This window comes from Epinephelus lanceolatus, chromosome 24, assembly GCF_041903045.1.
Source record: "Epinephelus lanceolatus isolate andai-2023 chromosome 24, ASM4190304v1, whole genome shotgun sequence".
Taxonomy (NCBI): Eukaryota; Metazoa; Chordata; class Actinopteri; order Perciformes; family Serranidae; genus Epinephelus; species Epinephelus lanceolatus.
Genome location: NC_135757.1, coordinates 7,174,151 through 7,191,784, shown reverse-complemented (window position 1 = coordinate 7,191,784; position 17,634 = coordinate 7,174,151). Strand labels below are relative to the sequence as shown.

Below are 17,634 nucleotides of genomic sequence, written 5' to 3'. Positions count from 1 at the left end.
TGCAATGATAGTGAGTTTACGGCGTCCTGAAGGAATCTCAATGGAGATCTCTGGTCATCCCGAACTCATTTTCTATCGTCTCTCTGACGACAGGACGCTGTTAATCTGGAGCCCTGCTTTTTAGCCTGAACGAAATTGATGTCACATAACAGGACAGGCCAGTGGCCATCAAAAAGGCGAATATTGGCTGATGCAGATTTGCGCCTGATAATTTGGTGCATCCGCAAAAAATTAGCCGTGCATATCCCCTCTCAGACCTGGTGAAAGGATTATTGGCAAGGGATGACATTCGAATATATTTGGTGGGTGGGATCACAGCATGCATTTTTACTTTGAAATGCAAAATCTATGCCTAATCCATATGTTGCCTGTAGCCGAGTACCTTTTATATGTATTGAAATAAAACAAAGACATAGCCAGGAAACAGTTCTGCAAATTTAAATTGTCATTGTTATCTTGACTGAACACTTTTCCCGAAAGATCATAAGAAGTATAACAATTAGTGCTAAAGAAATTCAGGTAAACTGCTCCTCTCCTGGCTGATTATGAAATCATGAACATAGTATGGAGAAATCTGTGTAATCAGTGTGCAAATGTGGGTGACTATGACCTGAAAAATGGATCCCAATGTGAGCATAGCCTCTGTGGTCAGTTGCCATAGTAAAGGCACCATAATGTGCTCTGAGCTTTGATGGACACAGCGTAAAGGTCAGGGGGATTTCATGGAAACCTGGCCTCTCACTGTTGAGGTAGCTTTATGTGGACTGTCAGTGTTGGAATAAAAGAACAGAAAGGACAAGCAGTTGAAATAACGGTCTCTGTAATCCTTTGTGTCTCTTCATCAGGGTGATACTCCCAAGAACAGGGCTGAGAAAGCCAATGACTCTGAACTGGCAGCCTATCTGGAGAACAGACAGCATTACCAGATGATACAGAGAGAGGACCAGGAAACGGCCGTCTGAAACTGCCGAACTCTTTCTGGGAAGGACGTGGGTGAAGACGCCGCTGTCTTCGTCCTCATCGTCGCGAGTCTGACAGCAGCTCATTGAGGCCTGTGTGACAGGGAGGACTGGTACACAGATTCCGGCGCGTGCTTTCAAGGAATGACACGCGTCAGCAGAGTGCAGACTGAGAGTGAAGCTGTGCCAAATCTGATCACAACATGCATTGATGGTAAAGACAGCTGAAGCCTATGTTAATGAGGGATAAACAGAAACATTATGAGATGTATATGAAGCCATTCCATTTTATTTTGAGTCGCTCAGTAATAAAAAGTGTTTGTGAAGCCAAAACAATAGAAACAGCTGCGGGATGATCCGAATCTTGTTCTTGACTTTGAGAAGCATTTTGGGGTCAAACTAAAAGTGATCATCGGCCATAAATCAGATATAATGCAATGTTTGTTATTATGTTTATTATCAGAGAGTAAATTGAGTCTGTCATGGCTTAAGAAAACGAGGAACTACGGAGCAAAAGTTCACCTCACCAAAATTTCAGATGTTTTATGTAGGTGAGATTATGAAATATTGTGTGTGCGTAGTATTGGCATTTTGGCCTGAAGATGGCGTTAGGTTAATGTTGATTGAACGTCCAATAAAGAAAACCTCTGGGGAAAAATTTGGGCTCAGTGGGGCCGTTAGGATTCATTCTCTTGGGACCATGAGAGCTAATTTCATCAAAATCAGACCATTAGTTTTTAGAATATGATTATTCATGGCAATTTAGTTGTTCTTGTTTGGACCAAAGTGCTGGACTGATTGACCAACCGAGCCATTTACCATCAAGAACAGTGACACCTCTGTTTGTTCATTGGGATGAAGCTCTGTGATTATTTTGCTGACTATAAATGCCATCATCAGTTATGTTGTGATCCGGCTTCGGTTGGTCTTACCTCACCCGTTTGACTTTATCAGTTTGTTGTACATAGTGTATTTTGTTGACTTATATCAACATATTCTAGAGATAATTATTATTTATGTCGGGAAGTAATCAAAGTAATGTTTTTCTGGTGCCTGTGCTGAACGATTGGATGTCTGAGGTGAATTCATGGTCCAGTGTGTAGGATTTATGGGGATAAATTGGCCAAATTTAAAATGCTTATTTTCTTTAGTGTATCATCCCCTGAAAATAAAATAGTTGTGTTTTCATTACCTTCGAATAAGCTGTTTATATCTACAAAGGGAGTCAGTCTTTGTTTATTGAGATTGAGTCATGTTCACCGCCATCCTTCTACTGTAGCCCAGAATGGACGAACCAAACTCTGGCTCCAGATGGGCCAATTGCGTTTTCTCATCGGCCACTGTAGTAAGAAGCCCATCTGCAACAAGTAGTGTTGGGAAAACACTGATTTGAATGTCCTCCTGAATGTCTGGGTCAAAGAAAAGGTGACTGCACATTAAGCTATCGGAGAAAAAAGCTGTGCAAGGTTCTGAACAGTGTAGGAAAGCTGCTCAGTACGTTTCCATGACATTAGAGAAAATGGATTTATTGTGTTAGTCCGACTAAAACTGGACTATAACATGTAAGTATGACTGAAAGTGTACTAACTTGAATTTCTCAAAGTTGGACTAACACACCCAGATAATACGATTGGGAGTCGACCCAAACTAGCTGAGGCGTTCTGCGCATGCTCCACAGTTTCCGCCCTGGGCTTTGACCAGGAAGTCCGATAGTATTAAATGCTTAACAGAAGAACAAGCCACTAACAACATGACAAAATCTACATCCAGAGCTGTAAAGTTGGCCACCATGGTACCAGTTTGCTGCAAGCTGACCGTAGCTAACTTGTTTGTTGATTGTTTGGTCTGTGACGGAATTGGTCAACCGGAAAAACATCCAATACTAACAAGCTAAAAGGGGGCATATCACCACCTATCGTAGAAGAGTCGGACATACTTTTGTCAATCAACCATGCTTGTATACTGGGACAATGACAGCAGTCCAAGTAAATGGCCTCGTCGAGCTGTAACCATATCTTGACTTAACCGAGTACGTAAATGTACTGAGATATTTGTAACATAACAGGTTATTGTTTTTGAGAGGAAGAGACCTTGCTGATAATTTCCGCTCCCCGTAAGAACTTCCTCAACAATGAACTCTGAAGGAATTCTTACCAGGAGAAGTTTCAGCTGGTTGCAACACACAGTCCTCGTGGCTAGATGCCACTAAACCCCACTTCATCTTACACACTGAACCTTTAAACATCCTCAACATCAAGATCAAAGTTGTTTGTGAGTGTACATTAGATGAAAAAAAAGAGACATCTGTATGCTCATATTTTATTGTTTTTGTAAAATTTAAGCCTGAAATCATGTCCGATTAATTTAAGGTTGTGCCAAATTTAAAGCTTGTTTACATTTAAAGATATAGTACACACCAGTCATTGTCTTTTGAATCTGTAATCCAAACTGTGTTGAGTTCAAGATCAACACTGAGGAACATTTAGATTTCGGGGGTCACTTTTGGACGCTGCAGAAAAAACAGATATTAAACTCAAACCTCTTTCAATCGCTGTCTGCTTTACATTCTTTGAAACTTTGAAGCTGTACGAGTTTTTAAAAAATGGGCACTCCCGACATCTATTATTACAGTTGGTCATCTGATTGGATTGGGAAAACATTTCAGTAGGATTGGTATGCCTTTGATCCAAAATATCAGGATTATCCTAAACCCAACAGAATGCTGGATTCAGGGTCAAAATGTAATAAAACTTATAAGCAAATGAGTTGTTAAATTGTTCGTGATAAGGAAGATAAAGTAAACATTGGGCTACCAATTAAGCCTTTCAGTGTGGTTAAGTTAAAGAAAAAAAGAAGAGGGTTGGTGTCCCCATAACATAATCCCCCCAAACAGCTGTCAATGTCAAACAAAATTTATTTCCTAGTCTTTATATTCCTATGAAGAACACTGGTTATCGGGATTTGGATATCTCGAAAAGTTTGTATCTGGATCAGGGTGATCCAATCCAGTGTTACTTTGAGAAACCACCCCAAAAGTAAAATGGATTGGCTGATCCTGGATAGCAAAACATGGGAAGTCCAAGTCTGAACCATTCCGAACAATAATTCAAATGACAAACAATCAGAAACCTGGATCCTGTTCGAACTATGTCTACATGAAGATGAAGAACCAGATTTTAAGACTGGATAAGACTTAAACTGGGATATTAATGTGCATCTCATCGCAGTCAACACTCATTACATGGCAGTGTTTTTTCATGTGTTAAGATTTTTCACATATAAAGCCTAAACGTAACTCGCAGCATCATCTCAGTCTTAATCAGGAAAACTGCAGGCATTTTGCAGGTTTTGCTGTCTCTCTTCAGATCACAGCTGGCGCCGGACATCAACATAATGTCAGAAAGATGGCTGACGATATCTTATATGTCTACCAAGATTAGAATTTAACATTGTGTGGACTTTAACATCATATACCCTCTTTACACCTTGCATTAACATGCGTTTTTTTTGTGTGATCGGATTGCTCTTGACCACATGAAAGTACAGGTGTAAGTACACTCGAAACGCATTAAGGACAGATTGTTATCCGATCTGCCAAACCACTTCTGAAGGTGGTCAGGGATGCATTGTGACCACATGGAACAAAGGTGTAAACGCAAATGCAAACACTCAACGGGTAGCGACTGCCAAGACAAAAAAAAACACGGAGAGACTCACAGTGAGACGAAGTGTCTGCTCTCCATTTGGTCTGACAAAAGCGTCCATACAATACTTAATGGGGGGCTAACATCTTCTTCTTCTTGTTATTGCGGCGCACAGGATATGAAGCTCAGCGTAAGTTCAATCAGGAAGACCTTTCCGTGCTCATTCATTCACAATTCTCCCTCTCTCACTCCCACTGCTTCCTCCAATTAGCTGCCACCAGGCGTGCACTCTTCTTGCTGTCCTATTGTAATTAGCCACGGCCTCCATCAGCCAATCAGGTCGTCACTACGAGATTTTAAATCTGTTCTCTCCTCTGACACTTTCAGCTGTCATTCTAGGCAGAATCACCGCCCCTCCTCCACCCCGTTCACCTCCAGCCGTCACATCCAAGGTCAAAGATAAACCCGAAGACTCATTCCTCTTCTCATCCAGATCATCAGCACCCATCCATCTGATCCTCATCTCTTCTCCACTTCCTCTACCACCACCAGCGTCTAGACCCCGGGGGGGTTCCCTAATTGGCTACGGATCCATCACCCTCCTTATAGCTCACCATCTCGAAGGGGTCTAATCGCCAAAGACTTTTCACATTTTCACATTCCATTCTCATGTGCATTTGTAATTAAATATTTTCTTTCCTAACCAAAAACATGTCTCTCCTCATTGAAATGATAGTCTGCTGCTGGAAATTTTTGCAGAAGAAGAAGAGGAGGATGTGACATCAGCACAACGGAGCGTGATCGGATAGCAAACGGATCTGGATGTGGACACCAGAGGCGCATATTAATACCAGGTATAAATGTATGTGGTCAAGCGCTATCCGATTGCAAGGGGAGTAAAGGGGGCCATAGCATTTTCCAGACGTTGGGTTTTGTTCTCTGTACCTTAGGACGAACTGTCATTATTCTACATCAGGATGATGTCGGCATAAAATGTTCGGAAGATGCTGGATTTTCATAACTTAACAACACAACTTGGAACCAACGAAATATCAGTGTCATCTGTCATCAGTATTCTACATCAAATTGACTTTGGCTTTCAACATTGTCCTGACATTGAATTTTGGTCACCCAAAGTCACAACCTAAACTGAACCAGATATTAACGTCTAACGACACTGGTGGGCGGATGCCAAATTCTCTTGACAAGCCGGGCATTCTCTTGAACTGAACATACTTTTACTCGTTAAACAGCTTTTTGCAGATTACCTGTGGAGTACCCGCGGGTACCTGACCCGATGCAGGACCCTGGACTGCATGTAGAAAGTGAAACCAGCATGAAGTGTCTCAGGCCACCACAAACCTCCAAAACCGATTAAGTGCTCCTTGCCAAGTCTGTGGAACTCTATCGAAGGGATAAACACCATTCATCCACAAGATATTCCTTCATTTATATCAATTACAGCCTTTATTTAATCACTCATTGAGAACAAGCGCTCTAAATACAGCAGATAGAGGAAAGCAAAGATAACCAGACGTATCAAAGGAGCATGTAGGATCAGAGATAATCACAGACTTTTGAGGATAGAAGTTTGTATATGGTGTTATGGAGATGATGAAGATCACACATCTTCCGTTAGTGTTTTATTGACTGTAAAACAGTTTATTTATTTTCATTTTCATACTCACCAAAACACTCGGTGAACTCTGGTTCACAGAAGCATCTGAATCTGATGCTTTTCCCACTCTTTTATTAGTTTTTGATTCTTGAATTTGTCCTCGATCTGTTTAAAATATCTTGGTGCGAACATCCATTTCATGAAGGGGACATATCAAAATGATAAAAACATGGCCGTGTCTTGCCCTACCTTGTGTAACCTAAGCTCTTTTGAGGAATGATGCCTGTACTAACCCTCCTACCCACCTTTAAAATCGAACTTCCACCCCTGGTGTGGTCATTCAGCGAGTTATCCAGCAGGGCGACTGGACCTATGCTCTGTATTCGGAGCCAACTCCCACATTCAGAGATGCTGCTTTGAAAAGCAAACTCCTGTGCAGCTACAGAACCGACCCATTTTCAATCATGTTTTGGGGGGAGGGGGTGTATGTGTGCACCAAGATTTTTGAGGGTTTGATGATTTCTGTCTAAACTTTGTACAGTAAGTTATTACTCTGACTTTGATTCGGCACAGCGGCTGCTGAAATAATTGGCAAACCGGAAGAGACATGTCTCAAACTGGTTTCAGTGACTTTTTTTCCCCGGTTTGTTCTGCCTGTGAACTCCAGCATTTGAAATTTGTTGGGTGTCTTTAAGTTAGCTTTGCTTTGACAGAAAACTCTGGCTAATCTTTATTCTGTCAGGTTATTGACTTTTTTTGTAGAAACATTGGTTAAAAAAGGTATGTGTTCATTTTGTAATTATTTCTATTTATAATCCTGCATTTGAGATTTGTTTTAAAGTTGTTTGATATTTGGAACATTTGTTTTTGGCATAAATAGGCAGATAATGAAAGACGGGGGTTAATTTGAGAACGACTTGTGTTCGTTCTGTTTTTATAGATACGGTATACACACAAACAAAGTGAGTTTCGTGTATAATTATTTCAGTTTCCATGTTTCTAGACAGCTAGACCAGATCACGAAGCTCCTTGTAAAGTTCAAATGGTCACAATTATTGAACAACCTGAAGTTACCAGTATGGATGGATCTGCCTGGATCTGAATCTGTCCATTCAGGAAGCACAAGTGAATCAGTTTCAGCTGCTTTGGTGCAAATCAAAGTGACAATGTAGAGGCAAAAGCATGTGGTGTCCACAGAGAGTTGCTCTCTCCTTATCCTTCCTGTCCGATTCGTCGCAAGTTTTATGTTCTGCTGGTGTTAGGCAGCATGAGGCGGTACCTGCAACCCAATCATGATAACGCACAGTACAGCATGACCCAGATGTGCCAATCACCAGCACCCTTCTGTAATGTCTGTAATGACAAGATAAGACACAACTGGGGGACGAATGGACCAGGAGTGCTAAAGTGCTGACTCATTTCTAGGTTTTAGGATTCTATGGAAACCTGTCAGCCATTTAATGTCAGGGTTTGAAGTTTTGCTCCCCTGTTTCCCCCTCCCTTGTGTTCCTGTCTGTCTTGTCCGTGTCTGCTGGCTGGGCATGGTTGACCCACATGCAGATTTCCCACTTTTCAACCTACTCACCTGCAGCTCATCTCCTGGTCAATTCCTCCACCTGTTTATAAGCCCAGTCTGATCAGCCACTCGTCGCCAGTTTGTTCCCATCACGTCCATCTCTGCTTGAAACCTCTTTTGGACTATTTGCCTGCTTTGTTTTTGCCTGAAAACCTTTTGTCTCCCTGCCTGCCGTGCCCAGCCTGCTGACCTTTTTGCCTTTTTGTTTTGCCAGCTCATGCCACAATGCTCAGTTTTTCCCTGCACCTTTTTGTATGAAAAGAACTTTTCAGTTTTGAACTGCATCCCTTTCCACTGGCACTGTGAGGACCCTTAGAAAGAAAGAACTCGACACAAGAGTTCGTCATGCGTTAAGATCAAGAGATGACTTGAAAGCAATAAGGAAGATACTGGATCCCAACATATATACGTTGCCTTGTGCTATGTGCACACAGCCTGGAAGGTCCATTTCTTTGTAAGAACAATGCTTTATGAATACATTCATAAAAACAGTTTGAATTGGAAAGTGTCTATAGCCTTTATATAGCCATAATTGGTTAATGTTTTATAAAAGCAATGGCTCAGTCCAGCCGCGATACATTGTGCTTTTAACAGTTAAGGGGACGCAAAGCCAGTGACCCTTAGCTGCAATAAAATCACAACCACTGCCTGTCATGAGCTATTGCTTAATAATAAAATAGCCGTGTACAGTAGGCATTTAAAAATATTCCGCAGCATTTCTCCTCTAGAAACACAGGAAAGACAGGAATAACAAGACTTGTCATCGATCCTGACGCACACTTTGGACAACTCACTTTGAGAAGAACTTGGTTTAAATACCACTTGCCTGGAATAGCAATAGATTTCCTATTGATTCCATCCAGGATGGTGTGTCTTCTGTTGTCCACACTGCACACCCAATCAGAGTGATATGTCAACCCCTCCTTCTAGATCAGATGTATTGATCTCTGTCTTGTTGTTAGTATACTTACTGAGCAGCTGTAATGTTTTCAGGGAACAAGTGGCCTGTATTGCTTTTTTCTTCTTCTTCTCATTGATCACTGTGGAACTGCCTTCAGTGAGCAGTAAAACATGATACTAGACTCTTAGTAGAGGTCTCACACTCTATGCCAAGGACTAATTGCGGGATAAATGTCTGGAAAATCTTCTACACATTTTTCTCTTCAACTAATCACTTTAAATACAGGAGCTTTATTTCTGCACGATGGGATTGATCGTTCTCAACAACCCATTGCTGTTTGAATGGGTTAGGTATATCTCTGACATTTTCTTTCTCATAATTATCCCACTGAACAAGGCATATAAATACAGTTTGACAATTTGCACTGAGAAGAAGCAAAACAGAGGCAAGGCGCACACTGAAATAGCAATGTGCACATCTTGAGGCGTGAAAGAAGCCGTCTATGTCAAACTGGAACAACCATTGTTAAAAAGAGGAGGTGGCCTACGACACCATTTATCACCCACCTACAATGCAGTCTTGGGATCCCTCCCAAGACGACTTCACACTCATTCACATCTGGTCCCACCTGACTCTGACGACACACGATGGCCAGGTGGGTCAACGACTCATTGTGACCTTAGCGGCTCTGTAAGGGTTCACACCCACACAGAGTGTAAAGGCTGCAACTCTGTACCAGTCAATTAGAACTGAAGAAGCTTCTTGGATGAGAGGCGAATTGTCTTCAAGAATAGCAGGCAAGTCCAATTGCCTTCGAAGACCTGACCTGACCTGGATGGATTCTGCTGTATGTGAGGATAGTCCAAAAGAGTTCATATACTTTATGTCTTCACATCTAAAGTACCTCAAATAATTTCTGTTGTGAACATTTATACATGTTAGAATCTGTCCTCCAGATTTTGTCAATGCAATAACGTCATGACCGTCGTTGGGATAAAAATGAAGTTTTAAGATGGGTGTGGTCCGGGCAAGGGGCCTGGAAGTAGGGGGGTATTGAGTTGGGAAAAGGCCACTTTACACTCCTGGCCGACAGTCACTTTAAGTGACACATCATTGTATCGTGGCTAGACTGATCCCATTGCAATTTGGTCTCTGTTATCTTTTTGATCACTGATTTCCCAAGGTGTAAAACATCATCTAGTGGTCACACAGTAACATTCATTTGAAGTCATGTTTGTGTCCACGAATATAAGTGCAATATTTCCTGTTGTTTAGCTCTGGTTTGGTCTCGAACACTTCTAGGTCTTCTCCCTAAACGCAGGTGACAGGCTGCAAGAAAAGATGAAGAGAACTGATCACATCACTCCTTTTCTTTTTGCTGTACCCTGGCATCCAGAGTGTCACATAATTACTTGAAAGTACTACTGCATGTCTATCAACAATGTCTAGAAATTATGTTCATCCGGTGCAACCACTCAAGAGACATGATTAGGTTATTAGTGAAAACAATTTGGGCCACCTGACGACACATATGACAATGCTGCAATGGAAAACTCTTGGAAAACTTGCACAACTGTTGTGCGGCCTCACTAGTATTATGCATGTCAGCACAAATGCTTCGACAATCTGTTAAACTACAGCAGGACTTTGAGGCACTGGCGGTCAGGATTTAGAGCCTTGGAAAATGTGCATTTTCCGTGGTTCTATTCTGACACGGAGGACATCCTGTGAGAATTTTAGCTGCATTTTTAGCATGCATCAGTGGCTGCTCAACTTCTGTGTTGCGACTGGTCTTGGTTTTTTCAACTACTCTGACTATTTCTGGATCCCTAAAAGCGGGATAATCTCCATCCTGACCGCAAAGGACCAAGACTGTTAAACACAAACATCAACTACTTTTGCAAACACCCCGACCAGTTGGGAGGATAGGCCACAAAAGTTGCACACAACCTTCAGATACATCTATCAGTCCCCTATTCTGCCCTTTCAAACCTCCCCCATGCTGCTGAGTGAATTTACCTCTTTTCCCCTGAATGATCTGCTTGATATTTTGTCACGCATGCACTTATCCTTCTGTGGCCTTGACACTTTTCCCCTGGACGTTTTTTTTAAAGAGGCCACTTACCAGTCTTCTCTTGATTGTAAATGAGTCTTTGTGCTCTGGTTTGTTCCCAGACAATTTCAAACAAGCCTGTATTCAGCCCCTTGTCTTTGATCCAACACTTCCTCATAATTACAGACCTATCTCCAAATTACCCATTGTCACAAAAATCACTGAAAGGCTGTTGCTAAACAAGTACTGGAAATGGTGAAACAACCTAACATTTTCGCCAGCTGCATAGTGTTAAAAGCTACCAACAAAATTCTGATGAATGCAGTATCTAGTTAGTCATCATTCCATTTTAGTATTGATAGACATTTGCCACCTTTGACACTGTAGATTTTACCATCTAGCTGAAGAGACAAAAGCAAAGAGTGTCGGCGTAGATGGAACTGCACTGTGATCTTTGTTGTCATGTCTTCAGAGAAATCTTTCAGGATGACTATTGATGATTTTGTCTCATTGTCGGCTCATATGTTGTGTGGGGTTCCACAAGGTTTAATCCTTGGTCCTATCATGTTCTGTTTATATGCTTCCCCTTTGTCTTATTATTATTATTGTTCAGCAGTTTAAGAGTGTTGCCTACCATTGTTATGCAGATGACACCCAGCTTAATGTATCACTTAATGTGATCATCTTAGAAAATCTGGATACTCAGTGTTACTAAAATTTGATATACAGAGATTGAACTTTAACCCTTTCATGAGTCTCAGTCAAAAAGTTCAAACTGTAGAAATGAACATTCTCCCAGGTCTCCTTTTTTTTGTTTTCAAGAAATCAGTCAGTTCTCTGAGTGGGATCCAATTCTTTCCAGGTTCATTTGGCACTGGAAAAAACCCAGAGTTAGGTTAGGTTTGAAACTTGACAACTCCCAGAAATGGAAGGAAATATGTCTGTGCCACATTTCAAAGATTGCCTCTACTTGGCTTAAATTAGACCATTGATGAATCTGTGCTGCCAAGATCATTATGTAATAATGATTTGGGAAAATTTATAAACAGTGTGCAGAACCCATGGATACAATTTCAACTTAAATTCTGTGACTTTGTTGCGGAGGAATATAAATTACAAGATGATAGATGGATAGCCAAAAGGAATAACTCAATAACGGAAAGGAGACAATTAAAAAGACTTCCAAATTTTAAAAGAAAAATATGCTCTGGAAAGGCAATTGCATCATTATTTTGACCAAGTTGTTAAAAATGACCCACTAGATATGGATGATCCAGAGTTAGGAGCTTATTTGTCAAAGTTAAACAGGAGATATTATACCCAGACTGCATAAGAGCTTTATGAAAAAAAAAACATTCCATGGATTATTAAAAATAAATGGGAAAATTAAGATAACACTGATATTCAAAAGGAGGACTGGTACATCTATTGTGACTTTTACATGAAAGTGCATCAACTCACATACATGGATATGGATGGAAGTGCTTAATTAAATTTTTCAATTACCCCAGAAAGAAGACTTTACTGAAGAGAATTCAAACTGCTGGAGAATGTGAGGGAGCCCGGATGCCAATCATTGGCATATATATATTGGGAATGTCCAATAACGTCGGGTCAGAGATGCATGGAATATTGGAAGGCATATTTAATACGAAAATACCTTTCCAATTTTTCCTGTTCAGGGAAAGTCGACTTTCATCAAGGCACTTCAGCAATTTATCTGGTGTTCTGATATGTGCTTGCCTACAAATAAATATTTACTAAATTATGGCCAAAACTAGACAGTAGAGAAAGTAGTCATAATACATATGATGCCAACATAGAGAGGACATGCCCTCAGTACTTGAAAGACTATGAGTATAAAGTAGAGTGTGATAATCATACACCGCCCACTGTTGACTTCTTGCTACATAGTGATGTGTAATGTACAAGAAACCTTCAAGCAAGCTATGAGTCAGAGATTTGGGCAAGTGCTATGAAGAAGGAAATGGATTCCCCTGGGAAAAATAATACATCAATATTGACCACAATGCCAGGGGGCAAACATGCAGTTGAGGGCAGGTTGGTCAATGCACTCAAAGACAACTCGTATGATACTGAAACATACAAAGCCAGATGCCAAAGGGTTATGGTCAAATGGCAAGAATAGACTTCAGGGAGACTAATTCTCCTACAGCAAATATGACATCGTGGTTAGTTGTCCCTTGAGAGGAAGCTGTGACCACGGAGAACACAGTGGTTACCTAGTGCTGGAGAAAAGGGGTTGAATGAAGTGGCTACAATCAGAGGATATAACAGCTGAGGGCAGAGCTAAACAGAGTTGTCTCATTCCACTTCAGTAACCTCTTCACCTTCATGGAAAATGGGGCCATACTGGATTTTACAGACGTCGTCAATGTGTTTTGTCGACACTACATCTACCTGCCAGGAGTTCAAAGGACGGCTGCGAAATTTCAAAATCAGTGGAACCACCATGGATTATCCGCACAGGGTGGACGAACACTTCTCCAATTGTGATGGAGAGGGGCTTTTAATAGAGCCCGAGCAATTCAGGACATTTTTGCAGGAAATGGTACCTTGAAACCAATAAAGTCACCCCTCTACAGTTAGAGAATGGATACCAGAGTCAAGGTGTCATTGTGTACCTGAGAATTTCAGGTTGACTTAAAGGGAAAATAATTGCTCCAAAAATAAAAATCCACTCACTCTTTATAGAAATTAACAATAATAAACACTAGGGTTGCATGGTAATATCGGCGAGTCATTGGTATAACATTGTATTTCATGTGTCCACCTGCTGGAGGGCCATCACAATAAGAATATGCATAATATGATGTTAATTCCATGCAGAAGACATTTGAGGATCACTAAAATTAGGTGGGGAAAAAAGTGGATTAATCAATATCGGTATTGGTTATCTGCCAGATGAGTTGTTACATATCAGCATACCAGATATCGGCAAAAAAATCCAATAGTTTGCATCCGTAATAAGGACCAAGCAACCCATTTTTTTTTGCCGTCTTAGTGGTTTTAGTTTTACTTTCTTCAAGGCGTTTTGACCTTTGATGCTGCCTCCTGATTGTGACTTTATCCTAATGAGACGGACCTGATTAACTAAAGGTTACATACATGCAGAAGACCGTTGAGTTTTAAAGGTAGATTCAGTTTGCAGACACTAGTGATGGAGTAGAATGCAACAGAAGTTACATGCCTATGTTTCTATGAGAGACAGAAGGGAAGAGGCAGTGTAATGTATGCTGCTCGCTCCTGTGAAATCTTTATTCATTTTCTCATTGACAAGTACAAGCTAATTTCTCATGAATAATGAAAGCATTATATCAGAGGTTATATTGCTGTCTTTGATCAGGAGCATGACACGCTGCCAACTGCTCTTATGCTCACTTACAAAGCTTAATCAAACTATATTATCTCCAGTGCAGCATGGAATATCTAGAGTAACACAACAACTTGTTGTGGACCCCTTTTCTTTGTCTTCGGTTGTACTGAAAAATTGATGGTTCAAGGGTTATTTTGAAGAAATCATGACTTGTGTTAGGTGGCACGGTGATGCAGTGGTTAGCATTGGCGCCTCACAGCAAGAGGGTTCCTAGTTTGAACCTGGGGTGGGGGAGCCCATCTGTGTGGAGTCTGCTCTTCCTGTGTCAGCGTGGGTTTTCTCTGGGGTACTCCAGCTTCCTCCGACAGTCCATAGACATGCAGGTTAATTGACTCTAGAGTGGCTGTAGGTGTGATTGGTGATTGTGAGTGTGAATGGTTGTCTGTCTCTATGTATCAGCCCTGTGATCGTCCGCTGAACTGTCAAGGGTGTACCCCGCCTCTCACCCACTGTCAGCTGGGATAGGCTCCAGAGATTAAGCGGTTATGCAAACAGGCTGAGGTTGCAGACGTCCCTCTCCTCAGCAACGCTTTCCAGCTCCTTCTGGGGGATCATGGGGTGTTCCCAGGCCTGATGAGATATATAATCCCTCCAGCGTGTCCTGGGTCTGCCCTGAGGCCTCCTACCAGTTGTATGTGGCCAAAACACCTCTACTGGGAGGCACCTAGGAGGATCCTAATCAGATGCCCGAACCACATGACATGAAGGTGTAGCGACTCTACTCCGAGCTTTCTCCAGATGTCCAAGCTCCTTATCCTAATACGAAGACTGAGCCTAGCCACCCTTTGGAGCAAACTCATTTTGGCTGCTTGTATCCACGATCTCTCCCCTCCAAGAACCACCATCTTGCGTGTCCCCGTGATCCTGGGAGCTGTGTTGTCCGGGGCTAGTAGCCCCTGGCATGGTCTCCCACGGCAAAGTGGTCCCAGGGGAGGGGCGAGACTAAGTGCACTTCAAGAGGACCGTGATGAAACAGCACATTCGGGAAAAGAGTACCTCGCCCAGTAAGGGGACACTGGGACCCCCTTCTGGAGCCAGACCTGGGGAAGGGAGCTTGTCATTTGGGCCTGGTGGGCCGTAGATGTGTCAGAACATGACTCCGAGAAATATGAAATATAAAAATGTCAAAATACACTGGAGGGGGCTTTAAGTGTCATCAAGCAGTTTTAGAATGATGTTTTTATTTGAGTCAAAGAAACTCCACCAACATGCCTCTCGGCCTGTTTAAATACCATCAAAGCTTCTCTAAGACATCATAGCTTCAAAATAGTTATTTGCTCTGCTGTTATTCTTGCTTGGTCTCCCTTGATGAAGTTCAGCTCCACATTATGGGTGTAAGATAAAAGCAGAGGCATGAATTGATTCAGTTGTGTCTGATAAGAAAAGATGCACAATGATCAAAGAGACAACAAAGGCTGAAGAGAAATCTTCTTGCTATAGCTGAGTTACAAGCGCTGCTTTTATCACTTTGCTGATGCGGCTCTATATGATCAACAAAGTGGAAGTAAAGTTTGGAAACAAGATTTGATTGAGCACTTTTGCAGCTTCTGGCCTAACTTCCAACAACCCTGCATTCTCATATGACGACATTACATTTTGGATTTGCTGCATTCTGCTGAACTTAGACCTGCTGGCCTCATTCGTGGACACTTTTATGTGCCATCTAGTGTTATCAAAAGCACACTACACTAATGTCTGTAAACACAAGATGGCATTTCTGCTAAATCAGTCCAGAGACTATTGATAAACTGAGATGGCCCACTTAAGATTCATTTCCTGTATGTGTGTCACATGGGTTTCACCAATGCCCTGCCCCTTTAGCAGAATAGCAATGGTCCTAATCTATTCACTAGAATTAAAGAAGTACATGTTAGTACAGAATATAACCGTTGCCTTTGCCCCATAGTCACTTAAGTAAATTTTGGAACCATTTTCCACAAGCCCCAACTAGACAGACAAATCAGCAGAAAATTAACTTGGTTTGAGACATGTCTCTCTCACAAGATTTGGCAACATCTGACGTGATCTCATAAAACAAGGATCAAACAATAAATGTGAACTTTGTGTCTTCAGCATTGAAGACAATGGACTCACATTCTTCGTACAACTCGTACGCTAACACAGGTGAGCTTGTCAGAACTTTGTTCCCCGGCAGCGGAATAGAAGCCAGATTTAGTTTGGAATTGCTTCTTACTTCAAATCATTTGGGAATCAGGTAAAATGTTCATATAGAATTTAAACAAAAGTGGGTAGCACTGTCACCTCACAGCAAGAGGGCTCCTGCCATGGGTTTCTCCAGGGTACTCTGGCTTCCTCCCACAGTCCAAAGACATGCAGGGTAATTGGTGACTCTAAAGCCCCTTTTAGACTGCCAGATTTTCCACGAATGCCGGTCAGCTGCGCGGGTTTATACACACAGAAGCGGAAAGGCGAGTTGATCCGAGGTGCCCAATTTTCCGCCTCGTAGGGTAGTCATATTGGTGGAACCATTTTAGTTTAAACAGACTGAGGTGGCCTTCCGCAATGGGAGGGACTGTTGAAGACTTGTGAGAGGAGCTGTTGATGACGCCGCATGTGCGAGCCACTGGCGGTGGATAAACAGGAAACAGCTGATAGCAGGAATTAGCGAGCAGCTAGTAGCAAGAGGGAAACGCAAACCTGACAGACACTGTAAAGATGAGCAACTGGGGAGACAAGGAATTGTGCGCCCTCCTTGTCCTCGCAAACGAAGAGGCCATCAACCGTCAGATGACGGGGACGGTGAAGAACGGGCCGACTTACGAGAGACTCGCCGAAGGACTGACCAGCCGTGGCTTCCCTCCCACGTCACTGTTTACGTCACACGCTGAGCTACACGTTTTGTTACTTGCTCACGCCCCCCATTGCCCCGAAAAAGGCGCATTCTGTGTGAACAAAAGTAGGTAGGCGGCATTTTGCTGCACTCCCCGATTTTGTTTTTATACTGCCAATGCTGAAAGAAGACTGATTGGGCAAATTTGCACAATTCCTATCTTAAAAGGGCTTAAATTGTCTGTAGATGTGAATGGTTGTCTGTCTCTATGTGTCAGCCCTGTGACCTGTCCAGGGTGTACCCCGCCTTTCACCCAATGTCAGCTGGGATAGGCTCCAGCACCCCTGCGACCCGCAAGAGCATAAGCGGTTATGGAAAATGAATGAATGATTGTTTAGGTGTTAAAATGAACAATTTTAAAGTTCTAGTTTTAGACTTGAACAGTGACCCCTAACCCATAGAGTTACATTATCATTAAAATAAACCCACTGTCCCCATATGAGGACGTCTTTTTTGTCTTTCAAAATCTACTCTGTTTAAAGATAATAACTAGTTTTTATAATCTCAAATAGCCAGGAGTGTGTGTGTGTGTGTGTGTGTGTGTGTGTGTGTGTGTGTGTGTTGGGGGGTTAATAGTTACTGTGTGTGTGTGTTGCTGTGAGGGCGTGGGGTGAATGGGGCTAATGTAACCAGAA

General features: G+C 42.1%; 1 protein-coding gene across 7 annotated transcripts in view; it reads left to right on the top strand.

The window, feature by feature from the left end:
• dgkza (diacylglycerol kinase, zeta a) overlaps positions 1-1,292 on the top strand; it is a 149,979-nt gene extending 148,687 nt beyond the window's left edge. For all 7 annotated transcript variants that reach the window (XM_033615708.2, XM_033615707.2, XM_078166002.1 and 4 more), the window contains one exon: positions 846-1,292. In XM_033615708.2, the coding sequence (XP_033471599.2) occupies positions 846-962 (117 nt within the window). In that variant the 3' untranslated portion in view covers positions 963-1,292. The remainder of the gene's footprint in view (positions 1-845) is intronic.
• Positions 1,293-17,634: the final 16,342 nt, after the last annotated feature.